At 41.7% G+C, this 18041-nt stretch overlaps 1 protein-coding gene across 1 annotated transcript in view; it reads left to right on the top strand.

Annotated features, from left to right (window-relative positions):
* stau2 (staufen double-stranded RNA binding protein 2) overlaps positions 1-18041 on the top strand; it is a 412795-nt gene that overhangs the window by 332973 nt on the left and 61781 nt on the right. Inside the window, exon 13 of the mRNA XM_062021077.1 lies at positions 2106-2219. Coding sequence (XP_061877061.1) covers positions 2106-2219 — 114 coding nt within the window. The remainder of the gene's footprint in view (positions 1-2105; positions 2220-18041) is intronic.

Below are 18041 nucleotides of genomic sequence, written 5' to 3'. Positions count from 1 at the left end.
ACATTTTTGCACCCTGGATATGTTTGTTAGCAAATTTAGGAATTACATAATGACCTAAATTTGGAGCCAGCTTTTTGTACTGCTCACAATCCTAAAAATAGCCTCTTAACCACAGTAATCTAAAGAATTACTTCAAGAATTACTTAAATTGTACTGTATCAAGAAGCTCGAGTCATTCCTTTTCAACTGCTATGTTTACATTGACCCTCGCTTTTGTAGACTGCCGCGATGCAACAGGTGGCGCCGTAACCCCGGGAAATGTGGCCAATTCAGTTGATCCGAAGCTTGAATGTCACAATTGAATTTGTAATTAAAAGGATTTCCAAGAAAAAAAAACGATTTGGATCACATGAGATGAAAACACGCGCACGTCTATGACAACAAGCTTTGTCACAGTCACCACTACGATGGCTGGTGCATTTCTAATAGTTCTCATCGTTAATTCTGCTTTTTATTAAAAGGCCTGCAGCTGTCATGGATATATGTAGGCCAAACACACACACACACCATTGAGAAGTAGGGCAGACAAGCAGGCAGTGTTTCCAAAGTGCTTGGATCTCAGAGCAGACTTTCCAAGAGGAGCATACTGTCATAACAGTCCTGATTGCACGGCATTCAGGAATGCTTGCAGAGTTAACCTCTCAATGATGACGGGTCGCCAGTGACGTCATACCCCCCCTCAGTGAACCATCCACTTACCCTTACGGTCATTGCCATCTATGCAGGGCCAGCCCTAGACTTTGTGTGACGCTAAACAAGATTTTTATTGTGGCCCCATTTTAGTCTTTAATATTATTTCTGTATTATGACTATTATTTTATATAGAAAAGAAAATTATGGTTTTTGACTTTTTACAGATTGGATTGACATTACTAGAGTATGTGGTTGTAAACAGTTCCCTCTTGCGTATATCAATCTCAATGATCAATCATTGTATCCAGCATTCGACACACGTGCCAATCTTCCCAACGTAATGAACTGGAAAGTAGATGGTGTACTCCATGATCAGAGAGCCCCCAACATTTACATTTTTGTTTTAGTTTCAGCAAGAATGTTTTTCATTAAGCGTTCAAATTATTGACGTTATTAGGCCTTTTTATGGGGTCCAAAGGCTCCGTAAAATTCTTAAAAATGGTTGTTTTTGTTTTTTTGCTTTGTTTTTCAAAACAGTGTCGGAAATTGAATATAAAGTAGCAAGAATGTGAGTTATAATAATCATACAGTCTGTTATTTTTCACTTAAATATGATTGTAAATCTATAAAGCGTCCCTTTACTTTATAGTGTAAGGTAAATATTAGCTGATTCACGAAGAATTATCATTAGTGGATAATGATAATCATAATAATACCTACTAATATAGTAATAATAATGATAATTATTGGTGTATCTACTGGAGGATAAGCCTCCCCTGTCTTTAAAAACTATTTACGTCTCTATTTCGAACTTTAATCAAGGTTCCTTGAACACACCACAATTATGTGCTTTGAGATACAAAAGTGAAACTTAAACTTAACTTTGTCTGATGCTCCCACAATTAGATTTATCACCAAAAAGAGACGAGCGGTAGAAAATGGATGGATGGATATTTTTAACTTTATTATATCACCTCGTCTTGGTTCCCAAATGTTGGCGCTTTCTGTGAATGCATAAAGGTGAGCTTTGATTACATCATGGCGTCGGTGTTGAGTTAACAGTGAAGTGTTCCATGCTGGGTTTGCACTACCAAAAGGATTGAACCATATTTTGGAAGGTGGTGTAGGTAGTGTTACACATCCCTAACTTGATTCAAACAACTTTATACAACTTTGACATATTTTACAACTAACAGATTTCAATTAATAAAAATAATCTTCAAATCTTTACACAAGCTCAGGCCATAATCATGTGGCCTCCAAGTGGTTGTGGTGGGCCAGCCATGTATCTATCATTGTATGAATGTGGACAAATGTTCTGCGTTGCCAGTTAGACATGCACAATTAATTTAATCGCATTTAATCTTAATTTATTTTTTCAATTTGTGCCAGTGGCAAAGTTCTGGTGTATTCTATGGTCGCGTTGATTTTCCTGCCGTCAACTTCAACTTATTGTCTTTGAACCGTTCCAGGTGCAGTACAGTGATGCGCAGAATGGCAAGGACTTTGCGACCTATCTGACCCTCTCCCCTGTGCAGATGACTTTCCACGGCACTGGGAGCACCCTACAAGCTAGCCATGACCAGGTATGTTTCCTATGACTTAAGATAGTGACCGTGACATTTAGCACTGTATGCTATAGGACCTAGGCTGTACTGTATTAGTCCGGGTTTTGGCTGATCTTTTAAAATACTAATACATTTCATCCTTGCTATTTGCAGGGGTTACAGAGCCTACGAATAGTCCAGACATTTTTTCTAATGCATTTTTAATTGTAAATCGTCTCGGCTAGCAGTCTGAAATGATGTAGGTGTTTTCTTCTTTATTTTCCACATCTATGTAACACACTGCTTGCCTGTAAGTCCACAAATGATTTAAGATCATATATTACCTTATGTTTACCTCGCTGCAAGTTTTGAGGCCATGTTGTAGCTTGTGCTTGCCACGCAGTGTGCGGCCTATTTACCCTAATGTCACCTTACACTTAAGATGTTAAGTACATGTTGTATATAGCATTATATTGACGTACACTCTATTCTTTAATAATTTAGTAATAACAATAAGTTGGTACCGACTTAAAATTGTATAAGTTTTCTGTGAAAAATGCTTACTTTTGGAGAGAAATCCTAAATTAGGCCAAGCTTGATGATACATTTTCCTGGACAATAGCTGAGATAGGCTCCAGCGACCCCAAAGGGAATAAGCGGTAGAAAATGGATAGATGGATACAATGTTCCACTAATTATTGCTGATAAACAATATTATTGTCTACGTTATTTTGAGACCAAATAAAGCACTAATGTAATCGTAATTAGGGCTGTAACGGTATTGTAGATATTATGGATATTATGCAGATTTATGGTTTCAAAATCTTCTCAATAATGCTATGACAGGTGATGGTATCAAAACAAAAACAAAACTTGATGTGTAGTTTTCTGGCACTTTTGCTTTGGCGAGTCTGAAAATACAAACCCCGTTTCCATATGAGTTGGGAAATAGTGTTAGATGTAAATATAAACGGAATACAATGATTTGCAAATCCTTTTCAACCCATATTCAATTGAATGCACTACAAAGACAAGATATTTGATGTTCAAACTCATAGACTTTATTTTATTTTTTGCAAATAATAAGTAACTTAGAATTTCATGGCTGCAACACGTGCCAAAGTAGTTGGGAAAGGGCATGTTCACCACTGTGTTACATGGCCTTTCCTTTTAACAACACTCAGTAAACGTTTGGGAACTGAGGAGACACATTTTCTAAGCTTCTCAGGTGGAATTATTTCCCATTCTTGCTTGATGTACAGCTTAAGTTGTTCAACAGTCCGGGGTTCTCCGTTGTGGTATTTTAGGCTTCATAATGCGCCACACATTTTCAACGGGAGACAGGTCTTGACTACAGGCAGGCCAGTCTAGTACCCACGCTCTTTTACTATGAAGCCACGTTGATACAACACGTGGCTTGGTATTGTCTTGCTGAAATAAGCAGGGGCGTCCATGGTAATGTTGCTTGGATAGCAACATATGTTGCTCCAAAACCTGTATGTACCTTTCAGCATTAATGGCACCTTCACAGATGTGTAAGTTACCCATGTTTTGGGCACTAATACACCCCCATACCATCACAGATGCTGGCTTTTCAACTTTGCGCCTATAACAATCCGGATAGTTCTTTTCCTCTTTGGTCCGGAGGACACGACGTCCACAGTTTCCAAAAACACTTTAAAATGTGGACTCGTCAGACTGCAGAACACTTTTCCACTTTGTATCAGTCCATCTCAGCTTAGATGAGCTCAGGCCCAGCGAAGCCGACAGCGTTTCTGGGTGTTGTTGATAAACGGTTATCGCCTTGCATAGGAGAGTTTGAACTTGCACTTACAGATGTAGCGACCAACTGTAGTTACTGACAGTGGGTTTCTGAAGTGTTCCTGAGCCCATGTGGTGATATCCTTTACACACTGATGTCGCTTGTTAATGCAGTATATCCTGAGGGATCGAAGGTCACGGGCTTAGCCGCTTACGTGCAGTGATTTCTCCACATTCTCTGAACCCTTTGATGATATTACGGACCGTAGATGGTGAAATCCCTAAATTCCTTGCAATGGCTGGTTGAGAAAGGTTTTTCTTAAACTGTTCAACAATTTGCTCACGCATTTGTTGACAAAGTGGTGACCCTCGCCCCATCCTTGTTTGTCAATGACTGAGCATTTCATGGAATCTACTTTTATACCCAATCATGGCACCCACCTGTTCCCAATTTGCCTGTTCACCTGTGGGATGTTCTAAATAAGTGTTTGATGAGCATTCCTCTACTTTATCAGTATTTATTGCCACCTTTCCCAACTTCTTTGTCACGTGTTGCTGGCATCAAATTCTAAAGTTAATGATTATTTGCACAAAAAAAAAATGTTTATCAGTTTGAACATCAACTATGTTGTCTTTGTAGCATATTCAACTGAATATAGGTTGAACATGATTTGCAAATCATTGTATTACGTTTATATTTACATCTCACAATTTCCCAACTCATGTGGAAACGGGGTTTGTAAACTACATCTCCCAGACTCCTTTGCGCAGGGCTGGACAATATGGGGGCGTGCAGCGCCCTTAAGGAGAGAGAGAGAAAGCAGGAAGTGAAGTGTCTTCCACTTCATATTTGATAAAAGAAATAGTTTTTTTTCAAAATTACTTTTTGAGTTATGTTGCGAACCAACAGACAAACCAACCCTGCACTCCATGTTCGTGTTCTAAGACACAACAGACTCAGTCAGTGTGCACCGCGCTGAGGGAAAGCACCACCCTGTTGCACACATAAGTGTTCATTACCTGGAAAAGATGAAGCCAACAAAGCTTAACGTCAGTTTGTGAGGTCTTTACATGATTTTAAGTTAAAATGTGAATTAACTTTTCTGACAAACTGCATTTTCCAAACGGATAAAATAAATGTCCATTGTAGAGGACTCAGACAGTAAAAGTTGAGACACTGTGGATGTTCATGCCTAAATCTTTGCACCTAAAATTACATGTTTGTAGTAAAAAATATTGTTAAATAATGTTTGTGATCAATTACAGTAAGTGTGTTTATCCTGAACATTCTTTCCACCTCATTTTACACTCTATATTTTTAGTCTTTTATTTATTTTTTTAATATATCACAATAATATCGTACGAAGAAATTTTGATACCAATACGTCCCTAATAGTAAAATATAATAATAATACTAATGCTAGTAACCCTTTCAACCTTTTATTTCTCATTAGTATTTTTACCATTGTGATTAAAAAGGACTCTCAAGCTCTGTTACCAAAAATTGGTGGTATAGCTCGGTTGGTAGAGTGGCCGTGTCAGCAACTTGAGGGTCCAGGTTCGATCCTCGCTTCCGCCATTCTAGTCACTACCGTTGTGTCCTTGGGCAAGACACTTTACCCACCTGCTCCCAGTGCCACCCACACTGGTTTAAATGTAACTTAGATATTGGGTCTCACTATGTAAAAGCGCTTTGAGTCACTAGAGAAAAGCGCTATATAAATATAATTCACTTCACTTCAGTTCAATAAATATCTTGAAGGGCATTTTTTCCCCTAGTGCAAAAACCTATGACGAGTGGTTTGGTTTTTGTTGCTTTCACTTTCCAACAATTTTGGCATACTGGCTCGTTCGTCCGTGTTGATGGGCTCATGTAGCTCATTTGATTTAAAGACAAAATATTCCCACATATGGACATTTAGCTTTGCAATTATCGTTTTTCACCATAATTGTTGTCACTTTGCGGTGATTCTCACTAGTGACGGTCTGTCTGTGCATGTGTGTAAGCTAGCGGGCCCACCTGCGCCCACCAAGACAAGGATTGTGATTAGAGATGTCCGATATTATCGGACGGCCGATAAATGCTTTAAAATGTAATATCGGAAATTAACGGTATCTGTTTCAAAATTATCGGATCGGTTTCAAAAAGTACAATTTATGACTTTTTAAAACACCGCTGTGTACACGGACGTAGGGAGGAGTACAGAGCGCCAATAAACCTTAAAGGCACTGCCTTTGCCTGCCGGCCCAATTACATAATATCTACGGCTTTTCACACACACAAGTGAATGGAATGCATACTTGGTCAACAGCCATACAGGTCACACTGAGGGTAGACGTATAAACAACTTTAACACTGTTACAAATATACGCCACATTGTGAACCCACACCAAACAAGAATGACAAACACATTTCGGGAGAACATCCGCATCGTAACACAACATAAACACAACAGAACAAATACCCAGAACCCCTTGCAGCACTAACTCTTCCGGGACGCTACAATATACAGTTGGACAATATCGGATATCGGCAAAAAAGCCATTATCGGACATCTCTAATTGTAAGGCTAACTTATTAAAATTAATTTTCATATGTTTAATTAAATGATTTATTGACCATCGGCCCAAGCCTAGCACGAATATGTGGGTTTTCCCACTAATTAAAAAATATTTTACATTCCTGTAAAAGAAAACTTAATTTAATGAACCTCCTCTCTGAACTGCCACCTTACCGTGGTGGAGGAGTTTGCATGTCCCAATGATCCTATGAGCTATGTTGTCCGGGGGCTTTATGCCCCCTGGTAGGGTCTCCCAAGACAAACTGGTCCTAGGTGAGGGATCAGACAAAGAGCAGCTCGAAAACCTCCATGAAGAATAAAAACAAAGGACCCAGATTTCCCTCGCCCGGACGCGGGTCACCGGGGCCCCCCTCTGGAGCCAGGCCCGGAGGTGGGGCACGATGGCGAGCGCCTGGTGGCCGGGCCTGCCCCCATGGGGCCTGGCCGGGCACAGCCCGAAGAGGCAACGTGGGTCCCCCCTCCAATGGGCTCACCACCCATATCAGGGGCCATAGAGGTCAGGTGCAATGTGAGCTGGGCGGAAACCGAAGGCAGGGTGCTTGGCGGTCCGATCCTTGGCTACAGAAGCTAGCTCTTGGGACGTGGAACGTCACCTCGCTGGGGGGGAAGGAGCCTGAGCTAGTGCGCGAGGCGGAGAAGTTCCGGCTAGATATAGTCGGACTCACTTCGACGCACAGCAAGGGCTCTGGAACCAGTTCTCTCGAGAGGGGCTGGACTCTCTTCCACTCTGGTGTTGCCAGCAGTGAGAGGCGACGGGCTGGGGTGGCAATTCTTGTTTCTCCCCGGCTCAGAGCCTGCACGTTGGAGTTCAACCCAGTGGACGAGAGGGCAGCTTCCCTCCGCCTTCGGGTGGGGGGGACGGGTCCTGACTGTGGTTTGCGCTTATGCGCCAAACGGCAGCTCAGAGTACCCACCCTTTTTGGATTCACTCGAGGGAGTACTTGAGAGTGCTCCCCCGGGTATTCCCTCGTACTACTGGGGGACTTCAACGCTCATGTTGGCAACGACAGTGAATCCTGGAGAGGCGTGATTGGGAAGAATGGCCGCCCGGATCTGAACCCGAGTGGTGTTTTGTTATTGGATTTTTGTGCCTGTCACAGATTGTCCATAACGAACACCATGTTCAAACATGAGGGTGTCCATATGTGCACTTGGCACCAGGACACCCTAGGCCGCAGTTCCATGATCGACTTTGTAGTTGTGTCATCGGATTTGCGGCCTCATGTTTTGGACACTCGGGTGAAGATCACCACCTGCTGGTGAGTTGGCTGCGATGGTGGGGGAGGATGCCGGACAGACCTAGCAGACCCAAATGCATTGTGAGGGTTTGGTGGGAACGTCAGGCAGAGTCTCCTGTCAGAGAGAGTTTCAATTCCCACCTCCGGAAGAACTTTGAACATGTCACAAGGGAGGTGCTGGACATTGAGTCCGAGTGGACCATGTTCCGCACCTCTATTGTCGAGGCGGTTGATTGGAGCTCTGGCCGCAAGGTAGTTGGTGCCTGTCGTGGCGGTAATCCTAGAACCCGTTGGTGGACACCGGCGGTGAGGGATGCCGTCAAGTTGAAGAAGGAGTCCTATCGGGTTCTTTTGGCACACAGGACTCCTGAGGCAGCGGACGGGTACCGACAGGCCAAGCGGTGTGCGGCTTCAGCGGTCGCGGAGGCAAAAACTCGGACATGGGAGGAGTTCGGGGAAGCCATGGAAAACGACTTCCGGATGGCTTCGAAGCGATTCTGGACCACTGTCCGCCGCCTCAGGAAGGGGAAGCAGTGCACTATCAACACCGTGCATGGTGAGGATGGTGTTCTGCTGACCTCGACTGCGGATGTAGTGGATTGGTGGAAGGAATACTTCGAAGACCTCCTCAATCCCACCAACACGTCTTCCTATGAGGAAGCAGTGCTTGGGGAATTTGTGGTGGGCTCTCCTATTTCTGGGGCTGAGGTTGCTGAGGTAGTTAAAAAGCTCCTCGGTGGCAAGGCCCCAGGGGTAGATGAGATCCGGGCGGAGTTCCTTAAGGCTCTGGATGCTGTGGGGCTGTCTTGGTTGACAAGACTCTGCAGCATCGCGTGGACATCGGGGACGGTACCTCTGGATTGGCAGACCGGGGTGGTGGTTCCTCTCTTTAAGAAGGGGAACCGGAGGGTGTATTCTAACTATCGTGGGATCACACTCCTCAGCCTTCCCGGTAAGGTCTATTCAGGTGTACTGGAGAGGAGGCTACACCGGATAGTCGAACCTCGGATTCAGGAGGAACAGTGTGGTTTTCGTCCTGGTTGTGGAACTGTGGACCAGCTCTATACTTTTGGCAGGCTCCTTGAAGGTGCATGGGAGTTTGCCCAACCAGTCTACATGTGCTTTGTGGACTTGGAGAAGGCATTCGACCGTGTCCCTTGGGAAGTCCTGTGGGGAATGCTTAGAGAGTATGGGGTATCGGACTGTCTGATTGTGGCGGTCCGCTCCCTGTATGATCAGTGTCAGAGCATGGTCCGCATTGCCGGCAGTAAGTCGGACACGTTTCCAGTGAGGGTTGGACTCCGCCAAGGCTGCCCTTTGTCACCGATTCTGTTCATAACTTTAATGGACAGAATTTCTAGGCGCAGTCAAGGCGTTGAGAGGATCTGGTTTGGTCGCTGCAGGATTAGGTCTCTGCTTTTTGCAGATGATGTGGTCCTGATGGCTTCATCTGGCCAGGATCTTCAGCTCTCACTGGATCGGTTTGCAGCTGAGTGTGAAGCGACTGGGATGAGAATCAGCACCTCCAAGTCCGAGTCCATGGTTCTCGCCCGGAAAAGGGTGGAGTGCCATCTCCGGGTTGCGGAGGAGACCCTGCCCCAAGTGGAGGAGTTCAAGTACCTCGGAGTCTTGTTCACGAGTGAGTGAAGAGTGGATCGTGAGATCGACAGGTGGATCGGTGCGGCGTCTTCAGTAATGCGGACACTGTATCGATCCATTGTTGTGAAGAAGGAGCTGAGCCGGAAGGCAAAGCTCTCAATTTACCGGTCGATCTACGTTCCCATCCTCACCTATGGTCATGAGCTTTGGGTTATGACCGAAAGGACAAGATCACAGATACAAGCGGCCGAAATTAATTTCCTCCACCGGGTGGCGGCGCTCTCCCTTAGAGATAGGGTGAGAAGCTCTGCCATCCGGGGGGAACTCAAAGTAAAGCCGCTGCTCCTCCACATTGAGAGGAGCCAGATGAGGTGGTTCGGGCATCTGGTCAGGATACCACCCGAACGCCTCCTTATGGAGGTGTTTAGGGCACGTCCGACCGGTAGGAGGCCAAGGGGAAGACCCAGGACACGTTGGGAAGACTATGTCTCCCGGCTGGCCTGGGAACGCCTCGGGATCCCCCGGGAAGAGCTGGACGAAGTGGCTGGGGAGAGTTAAGTCTGGGCTTCCCTGCTTAGGCTGCTGCCCCCGCGACCCGACCTCGGATAAATGGAAGAAGATGGATGGATGGATGAAATTTAATGAACCTCATTGCATGTATTAAAAGTGAACATGCACTTATTTTAAGGACTGGTCCATTCATTCTTGTTGTGTGCAATCACTTTATAACACATTACTGTTTTATTTCAAATGTCCTGACTTTTTTATTTTTTGCAAGGTGTTGTTTATCATGAATAACGAGAGGGACAAGCAGTAGCAAATGGATGGATGGATGATGAGAGGATCAGTCACATTGACTATATGACATGTCAATGCAGTATGTGTTGTGTTTGGTTTAGTGGAATATTTTGAGTATTTCCATTTATGGTTCTTATGCGAAGCTTGCAGATAGTGTAGTAGAGTGTGAATGAGACGGGACAATTTGCATTTAAGGGCCGTCCTACTGAGAGCAAAAGGTGACGGAAAAAATATCTACAATATTCTGATGTGCACCAACATTTGATGGGTTCTTGCGATGCATGTGACATTTGCTATTCACCAAAAATGTTTTGTCCTGTTTTGCAATTAACACAAACTAGCATAGGTATATGATGCACCATAATTCCGACAGAGCGTCTTCACTCGTGGCGTGTCCTCAGTTGTCTCCCCGCCCTCTTTTGGTTGTCTCACTCCAGCTCTCTGGTCCACTCCTTGTATTGAAAAAGAAGACCCTTTGTCTTGTGTTGCCCAAGCAGAAAATCATTTGTTTGCATTCTATCATCTAAACATAGGACGCCTCTTTGTTCAGCAGTCTTCAAAGCTTTAATAAAGGGCCGGCCCTGTCCTGAATGGGACAGCTGACGGGGCTAGTGCCGCCGCTACAGCCTCTGCGAACTGAGAGCCAAGCCAACATAGGCCAAGCAGGTCTGCGTCCTCGGGACCTGTTGTTGCCAGGACCACTCGGGCATGACCAACTGTTGGAGAAAGCCTTTTCTTTGGCTCCTCTCAGTACAGTGAGGAGTGCGGCCACAAAAGGAGCGCCCAACAATAAAGGGTCAGCATCAGCAGCCTCTCAAACATCGACACTTCTACAAAGTAGGCCGAAAGGCGATCCGAGAATTGGGCGGTTTCGCATCTGGCACCTCTGCCGGTGCCAGCAATTCTGCCTATGCAAATCTTGCACAATCTCTTATATATTATCGTTGTTTGATGACAACCCTGTTTGTTACGTTCTATTTTTGACCAATGAAAAATGCCAAAATGACTGTTTATACCCATCACTACATGTTTAATATGTTAAAGTTTTTAAATAGGCTTGTACCTTAAAGTACCAGTAGAGTGGAAAATAAGTTGAATTGATATGCTTAATTGTGTTTCATTGTAACCATTAAACCATATCCAATGGTATTTACAATTCGCAAAGAATGTAAAAACACTGCTTAAACATCACAAAATGCCACAAATTCAGTCAGTCATTTTGAATATTCTGTTCAGAATACCTTCGGCTATTTCCGGAGATTGACGTCACAATGGGAACGCTTTTGCACTCTGACCATATTATCAGATCAGTCATACTGTAAATAGGCAAAAATTAGAGAGAGATGTGCTGTCTATCATTCACAATCACTATATAAGACATGAACAGATATGTTTTTCTTTTTTTTATGCATTCTAAGTCTTAAATACAAAAATACGCTGACAGTATAGTCAATGAGGGCTCTCTATTTCACCCACAAAACCCTCTAAATAACCATCCAAAACCTGCCAACAATGCTCTATATACATATTGTGACCTGAATATTAACCAAATATTAGCGATGTTGTTGTTATATGCGCGAACGCAGAAAAACTATTTCTTAGCGGCGCAATTATACATACAGCTCAGTAGCCCTGTGCAGCGATGTCCTGCTGCTCTCGCTTCATCGCGTCTCAGCTCATCAAAATTTTTTCTAGATTAGAAATTATGCATCTCATATGAATATTAGGGGGATTTAGCTTTGAATCTAAAAGTTGTTCATCTGTGACATTCAATGTATACCCGGAGATGGAGACAAAAACACACAACCGAAGATGGTGTCTGCATGCAGGGAGATTTTTCTTTGTTAACCCTTCATGTGCATCATGATTAATTCTTCATCTAAACGGGAAGATATGGACATTCTATCAGTTGTCATCAAAGTAAAAGCAAACATTGTACAGTAAGCTATCGTTTTAATATGTTTGTAGTTTGCATTTCTTGTTCAGCACTTAGCAATACTGCTACATGATGCGTAGTGTTTAGCTAAAGCTGGATTTGTTTAACAGAGTTTTTAAAACTTGTAGCTCCTCCTCTCTATGTTCAGGATCAACAATATAAGGTCCTGGATCATAATTTTGCCCAAAGTAATCGTTGTTGGCTCTCACAAAATCTGCATGATTTGCATTGTTGTTGGTGATGAAGGGATCTGCGGTCCCTACCTCTTCATCACGCGATGACGTGTCTGGCTTCCTCATTATCTCTCAAAATGGCTCGGGAATCTCCGTGAGATTGAAACTATACGTTTTACTTGAGAAATATAACAATATAATATAACAAAATATACCTTTTTATTTTCAGACATCTCCTCAAAAGAGCTTATCACGTGCATGTTTGCTCGTTTTAAAAACAAAATAAACCAAAAAGGTGTGGTCATTAGAGGTGGGGGACATAATGGATTTTTAAGTGCATCACAATTCATAAATTTGATTAGGAAATGTCAATAATCGATTATTTCTTTATTGTAAATAAAGTAATGCAGACAGTTCTAAAATTTGGCTGACTGAGAGATCTGACCAGCTTCTTTATTTTAAGGCACATATTTCCATTATTTTGATAAGTGTACTGGGATTTAATTCAACTGTTTCTTTTTACAAATGCACTGTTTTGAAAAGTTGCAAGTGATGAATGCTTATTTAGTGAAAAGAAAAGAATTGAATAAATTAAAGATGCAAAAATAATCTATTTTTAATAAAATCGTAGCTCCTTAATTGTAATTGAATCGTGAGGTGCCCAAAGATTCCCATCTTTAGTGGTCATGTTTAATGTACAGTTCTGGGGACCTTTTGAGATCCTCGTGTAAAAATGGTACTACAGTTTTCCCTTGTTAATCGGTATTAAATCGTACCAAACATGACAGTGATAAACAGATTTCTGCATTGAATATTTTCATAGAACTACAGGGTGTCCACAAAGTCTGGGTACATGATTAAAAATACATAATTTTTTTTTAAAAAACAAGCTCCAGCACGCCACACGACCCCGAAAGGGACAAGCGGTAGAATATGGATGGATGGATGGAATTTTATTAAATTCTAATGTTGATAAATAATATTTTCAACATGATTTACGTGATTTTCAATGCATAATTCGATGCGCTTTGCAAAATTTGGGTGAGTTCGAAGGAATAGGTCTGAATTGCCCATTGTACCCAGACTTTATGACACCCTGTAGAATTGCTGTTTACGACCTTCTAAATAGGTTTTTAATCAGATTAGAGCCCTCTAAACATGAAATAATACCCATATTGTCACCTTTACACTCTTTTCACCCAGTATAGTAGCTTTAAGTGTGTTCTACTGTAGATTACAGTACTCACCGGTAGCCGGGTCATCATTGCTATTGCGGTCACCTAGCCACTAAAACACAGCCATGACTAAGGCTTTGTTCACATGTAGGTCAATTCCAATTTTTTTTTGTCCGTATGCTTTCTGTATCAGATTTTTTCACGTTAGTGTGAACAGTGCAATACCAAATTTGTCATATCCAACCCAGGCCTCTTTTGTATGTGTAAATAATATGTATGCGATGCGTCCTCAATGTGCGCTCCGGTCGCATTCATCTGACCACGTCACCAAAAGCGATACGCGTCATAATTATTTGCATAAATAAACCGTTATAAAATTAATAGTTGACAACAGAGCAGAAAGCAGGTGAACATATGTTTTAGGAACTCACATGAAAGTTCCACTAATCCTCTCTGGCTGCTTGCCCACAGACACGTTCTTCAAGCTGACATCGAAGCAAATTATCCCTTAAACTGCGAGAGCCGAAATACTCTTTCTTCTTAATCTTAAGCATAATACCGTGTCAAATGTCAAACTCATTTTAGCTCAGGGGCTGCATGAAGGAAAATCTATTCCCACGTGGGCTGGACTGGTAAAATCATGGCATAATCATTTAAAAATAAAGACAACTTTAAAATGGTTTTCTTTGTCTTACTTCAGCCAAAAATCGAACAAGCGCATTCTGAAAATGTACATATTACAAATAATCCTCTTGGCAAAACACTTTAAGTTAGTTAAAAATCCTGAGGAAAAAATTGGTGCAGTTTCAAAACACCATGAAGAATACAATGAACTTTGACTTTGTCTTAGTGTATTTTCAAAGCCATTAAACTTTAAGAACTTCCTGTTTAGGATTCTCATGTTGGCAGTTGAACAATAAAGACTTGTTTGGAAAAGCAACCGAGTGTTTCCTCAAACCGCTGCATTGGTGACATCCACGACACACATTCATTTATCATTATTCAAATATTACAATTATGATATAATCAAAAAAATTGTCAAAATGACAACATGATAGCCATTTAAAGGTAACATAACTACATAACCAATGTTACCACGGTAGATTTAAGCATAAAATAAAATAGGACAAACAACAAATGTAGAAACACACATTTTTACAATGGAGTTCAGAGTGCACATCGTGCAGTCAACCAATTGCAAGCTCTCCAAGGAACTAACTACAAAGATGATGGTCATGTTGCATCTTACCGTTTAATTATTTCATCTGTTAAGTGGATAATTTACAATTTAAAAAAAAAAGGTATTGTGCGTCGCTACAGCATCAGTCTGCTGCCATCTGCTGACAGCCACAACTGGAGCAGTTGATTGCTTGCACCTGCACTGATTGGAGTAGCCGAAGCCAATCCAGAGGGCACTCAAAGTCGCTGACATGTCATCTTCAAACAGTGTGATGTGTGATCTGGGTTACACTGGAATTGCTATTGCGACATCCAGTGGACACATTTAAAACAGCAGTTTATTTAATTACAAAATTGCAGCTCATTTTTATACTTAGCAAACTCATTTTGCGGGGTGTGGGACGGATTAAACCTGTTCAGGCCCGCGGGCCATACGTTTGACACCCCTGGCATAATAAGTCCCGTATAAGGGTTAAAAACCAAATTATTTTAATAAGTAAATTGTATGTCATAAAAGAAAATAAGGGACTAGTTTAGATATTGTCTTGACATTGTTACACATTCAATAACACTCACTATATTTATTACAGCTAATACATGTGCTCTGTATTGGACAATTACACCCATTTGATGATTGGAATCGGCAGCAAAAGACCCTGATTGGAACAGCTTTATTTCTAACACATAAACAACAGTAAATATGTACATGTTTTTCATGAGGTATAGCCCCAAAGCCGTGTTGGCGCTAGGAATTTTCAAAATGGGGACCCCATCAAGTCATAAAAATGGGGTCCCACAGTAAATTTTTGGGGTACCACTTTTTTGTAACCGTTTTGAAAACAAATGATAAATGTATGCATTATTCTGTGTTTTCCAAAACACCTTCTATATTGTGTTTTGGAAAAAGGTTGTCATAAACGTTCCTTAATTCATTAAAAAAATAATCCAAAAGAAAACACATTTTTATGCATATATGTATTATTCAGTTATAAACATTCATTCACTTTCTTCTTTCCTTCATGGATCTAAACTTTACCGCTTCCAGTATTTTTTTCTATATTTTCATTTAATAAGTTGTAGGTGTATTTATTTCAGGATAAAAGTGTAAAAAGTTTTTTGCTCTGGTCATAAAATGATGATAATCGTGTGCTAGGACATACATGCATATGACAAATTTAATTGATTATTCTCACCTATATGTAGATCATCAGTCGTTTAAAAACCGCCACATCTACACTTACAGGTAAATAATGCCAACACACTTAGAATTTTGCAAATTAATTTCAATGTCATTTAATACAGTGGCACTCAATGCCTCTAGCATTTCATCTCTGGCTTTGTGATGGCCATAAGCTGTGTGTTCCCTTTTAAGAATGGGTTTATTGCTTGCCATGACGAAAACAAAAACATGCGGGAGTCCTAATACCGTAAATGCAGTATTTGTAATTGATAAAACTTTCGGCGAATCAAAATTGAAGAAATTGTACCGGAAAGTTCATTACTTTGAAGTCGACCAATAAAAGCACAATATAAACAAAACAAAACACAGGCGGAAAACAAGTAAACCGGAGTTTTGACCCGGAGAAGGCAGGGTTGGTAAGAAAGAAAAAAAATCTGCGTCTCAAGGACGCACGGACTTCCGGAAATGCGCGTCCTTTCTGATTTCAATGCATAAAAAGACACAAAAAGTGCGTTAACGCCGACAGTGCCAAAGGAATAATACATTTTTGATACTTCCTCTTAAAAGAATGTAAATCGAGAATCGTTAACGAGGAACAAGAACCGTCCAAATTCAAAGTTCCTCTAAGTTAGAACTGAGCTTCCATGTGCTAAAACCATGGTTGTGAGTTATTATGCAAAAACTTGGCCATCAGTATAGCTACAATCTTTTGCTTTGTTGTTACTTGTTAGCAATCCATCTTTTCATCAATGCATGTCCTGCATTGTCATTTCTGCTTGGCTCACGCTGAAGCTGTGTTAGGGATGTCGAAGATAAAGTGCATCTTGAATAAGAAGAGTTCATCTCCTATTATACCAGTCTTTCTCAAACAGTGAGGCGGGCCCCTCTGAGGGGGCGCAGTGTGACCTCGGGGAACATGCTTATTTTGCCGTAACAGAATGTAACGTCGAGGAAAGACCGCTGTGTTGTTTCGTTTAATATTAATAAGCATACAAAGTTATGCAAAGATATAGTTCTAATAGTTTTATAGACAAATTATACTATTTATAGTCACGGTGGAGAGTGGGGGGGGGGCGCAAAATATTGTCTTCTTCCAATTTTGAGAAGCACTGATTTATACAGTAGCAGTCCCGGTTGGCCACGCCAAATTTCGATGCTGTTTCCCACTTTTCCTTTCACATCAACGTCTCACCATGTAGAGATGAGGCAGGATTTAACGATGAACTCTATGAAAAAGTTGTTCTGCCTTTTATGACACATCTCGTAAAGTATAGTCTATTTTACAATAAATGCTGACTAACATATACAGTATAATGTAATACCAAAAAGACCAAATTCTCTGAAATCGCAATTTCATTAATACAGATTAAACTAAATTATGAAATAAATCATTTTAGCTGGCTCCGTGTGTAAATGCACATTGATTGGAATTATTTTCAGCAGCCTTCCTTCCACATGTTGCCTATGCCACATGTTGGCCTTGGCGTGCACTCTTACACACACACTTTGCATTTTTGTTCGTGCAATTAGAGATTATGAATTGGATTGAGCGTGGCTTCTATCAAATAATCCCAGTAATTTGGGTCCACGGGTGCAGTATTGTGTTATCTCAATTGGAGCAGTATTTATTGTGATAAGAATAGCAACAAGCAAACATGACCTGATGTATAGACTGAGCTGTTCCTGACTTGTCCACATTAGATAGGATATAGTTAATAACGTTTATGAAAGTTTGGAGGGTTTTTTTGTTGGGTTAGTATCTGTTTGTTCTCCAGATCTGAAGTAAGTCTCTGGCAGTCGGTTTGTGGCGGCAGTAAGACACCAGGGGGCTGAGGCCCACTGGGCTGTATGTGAGGTGTCGCTGATGCAACATGAGCAGCCAGCAATCGAATATGACAGGGGTGACTGTTGTCTGCCACCAGACTCTCTCTCACTCTGTGTTTGTGTGTGTGTGTGGGGGGACCTCTAGTTGCGTGCAGTAATGTCCTCAGCTGAGACACAGCCGTCCCCGGGGTCCTGTCTCTCTTGGATTGTCAGCTGTGGCTGCTGAGCTTTTCTGAAGCAAGAACACATTTAGCTAATTTCACTTGACATGTTCAGTCAGGATCAAAAATGTGCCGTTATGCCTTAATGTAATGAGGTCTAATTTTTTGGACCCTTGCAATGTTCGCAGGCTCACTTCCTTTCAAAGTTTACCATCATTACATCTAAAGATAGTTGTTTTTCCTAAAGGAACATTG

Source organism: Entelurus aequoreus, linkage group LG15 (genome assembly GCF_033978785.1).
Source record: "Entelurus aequoreus isolate RoL-2023_Sb linkage group LG15, RoL_Eaeq_v1.1, whole genome shotgun sequence".
NCBI classification, from domain to species: Eukaryota; Metazoa; Chordata; class Actinopteri; order Syngnathiformes; family Syngnathidae; genus Entelurus; species Entelurus aequoreus.
This window is presented reverse-complemented; position numbering and strand designations above follow the sequence as displayed.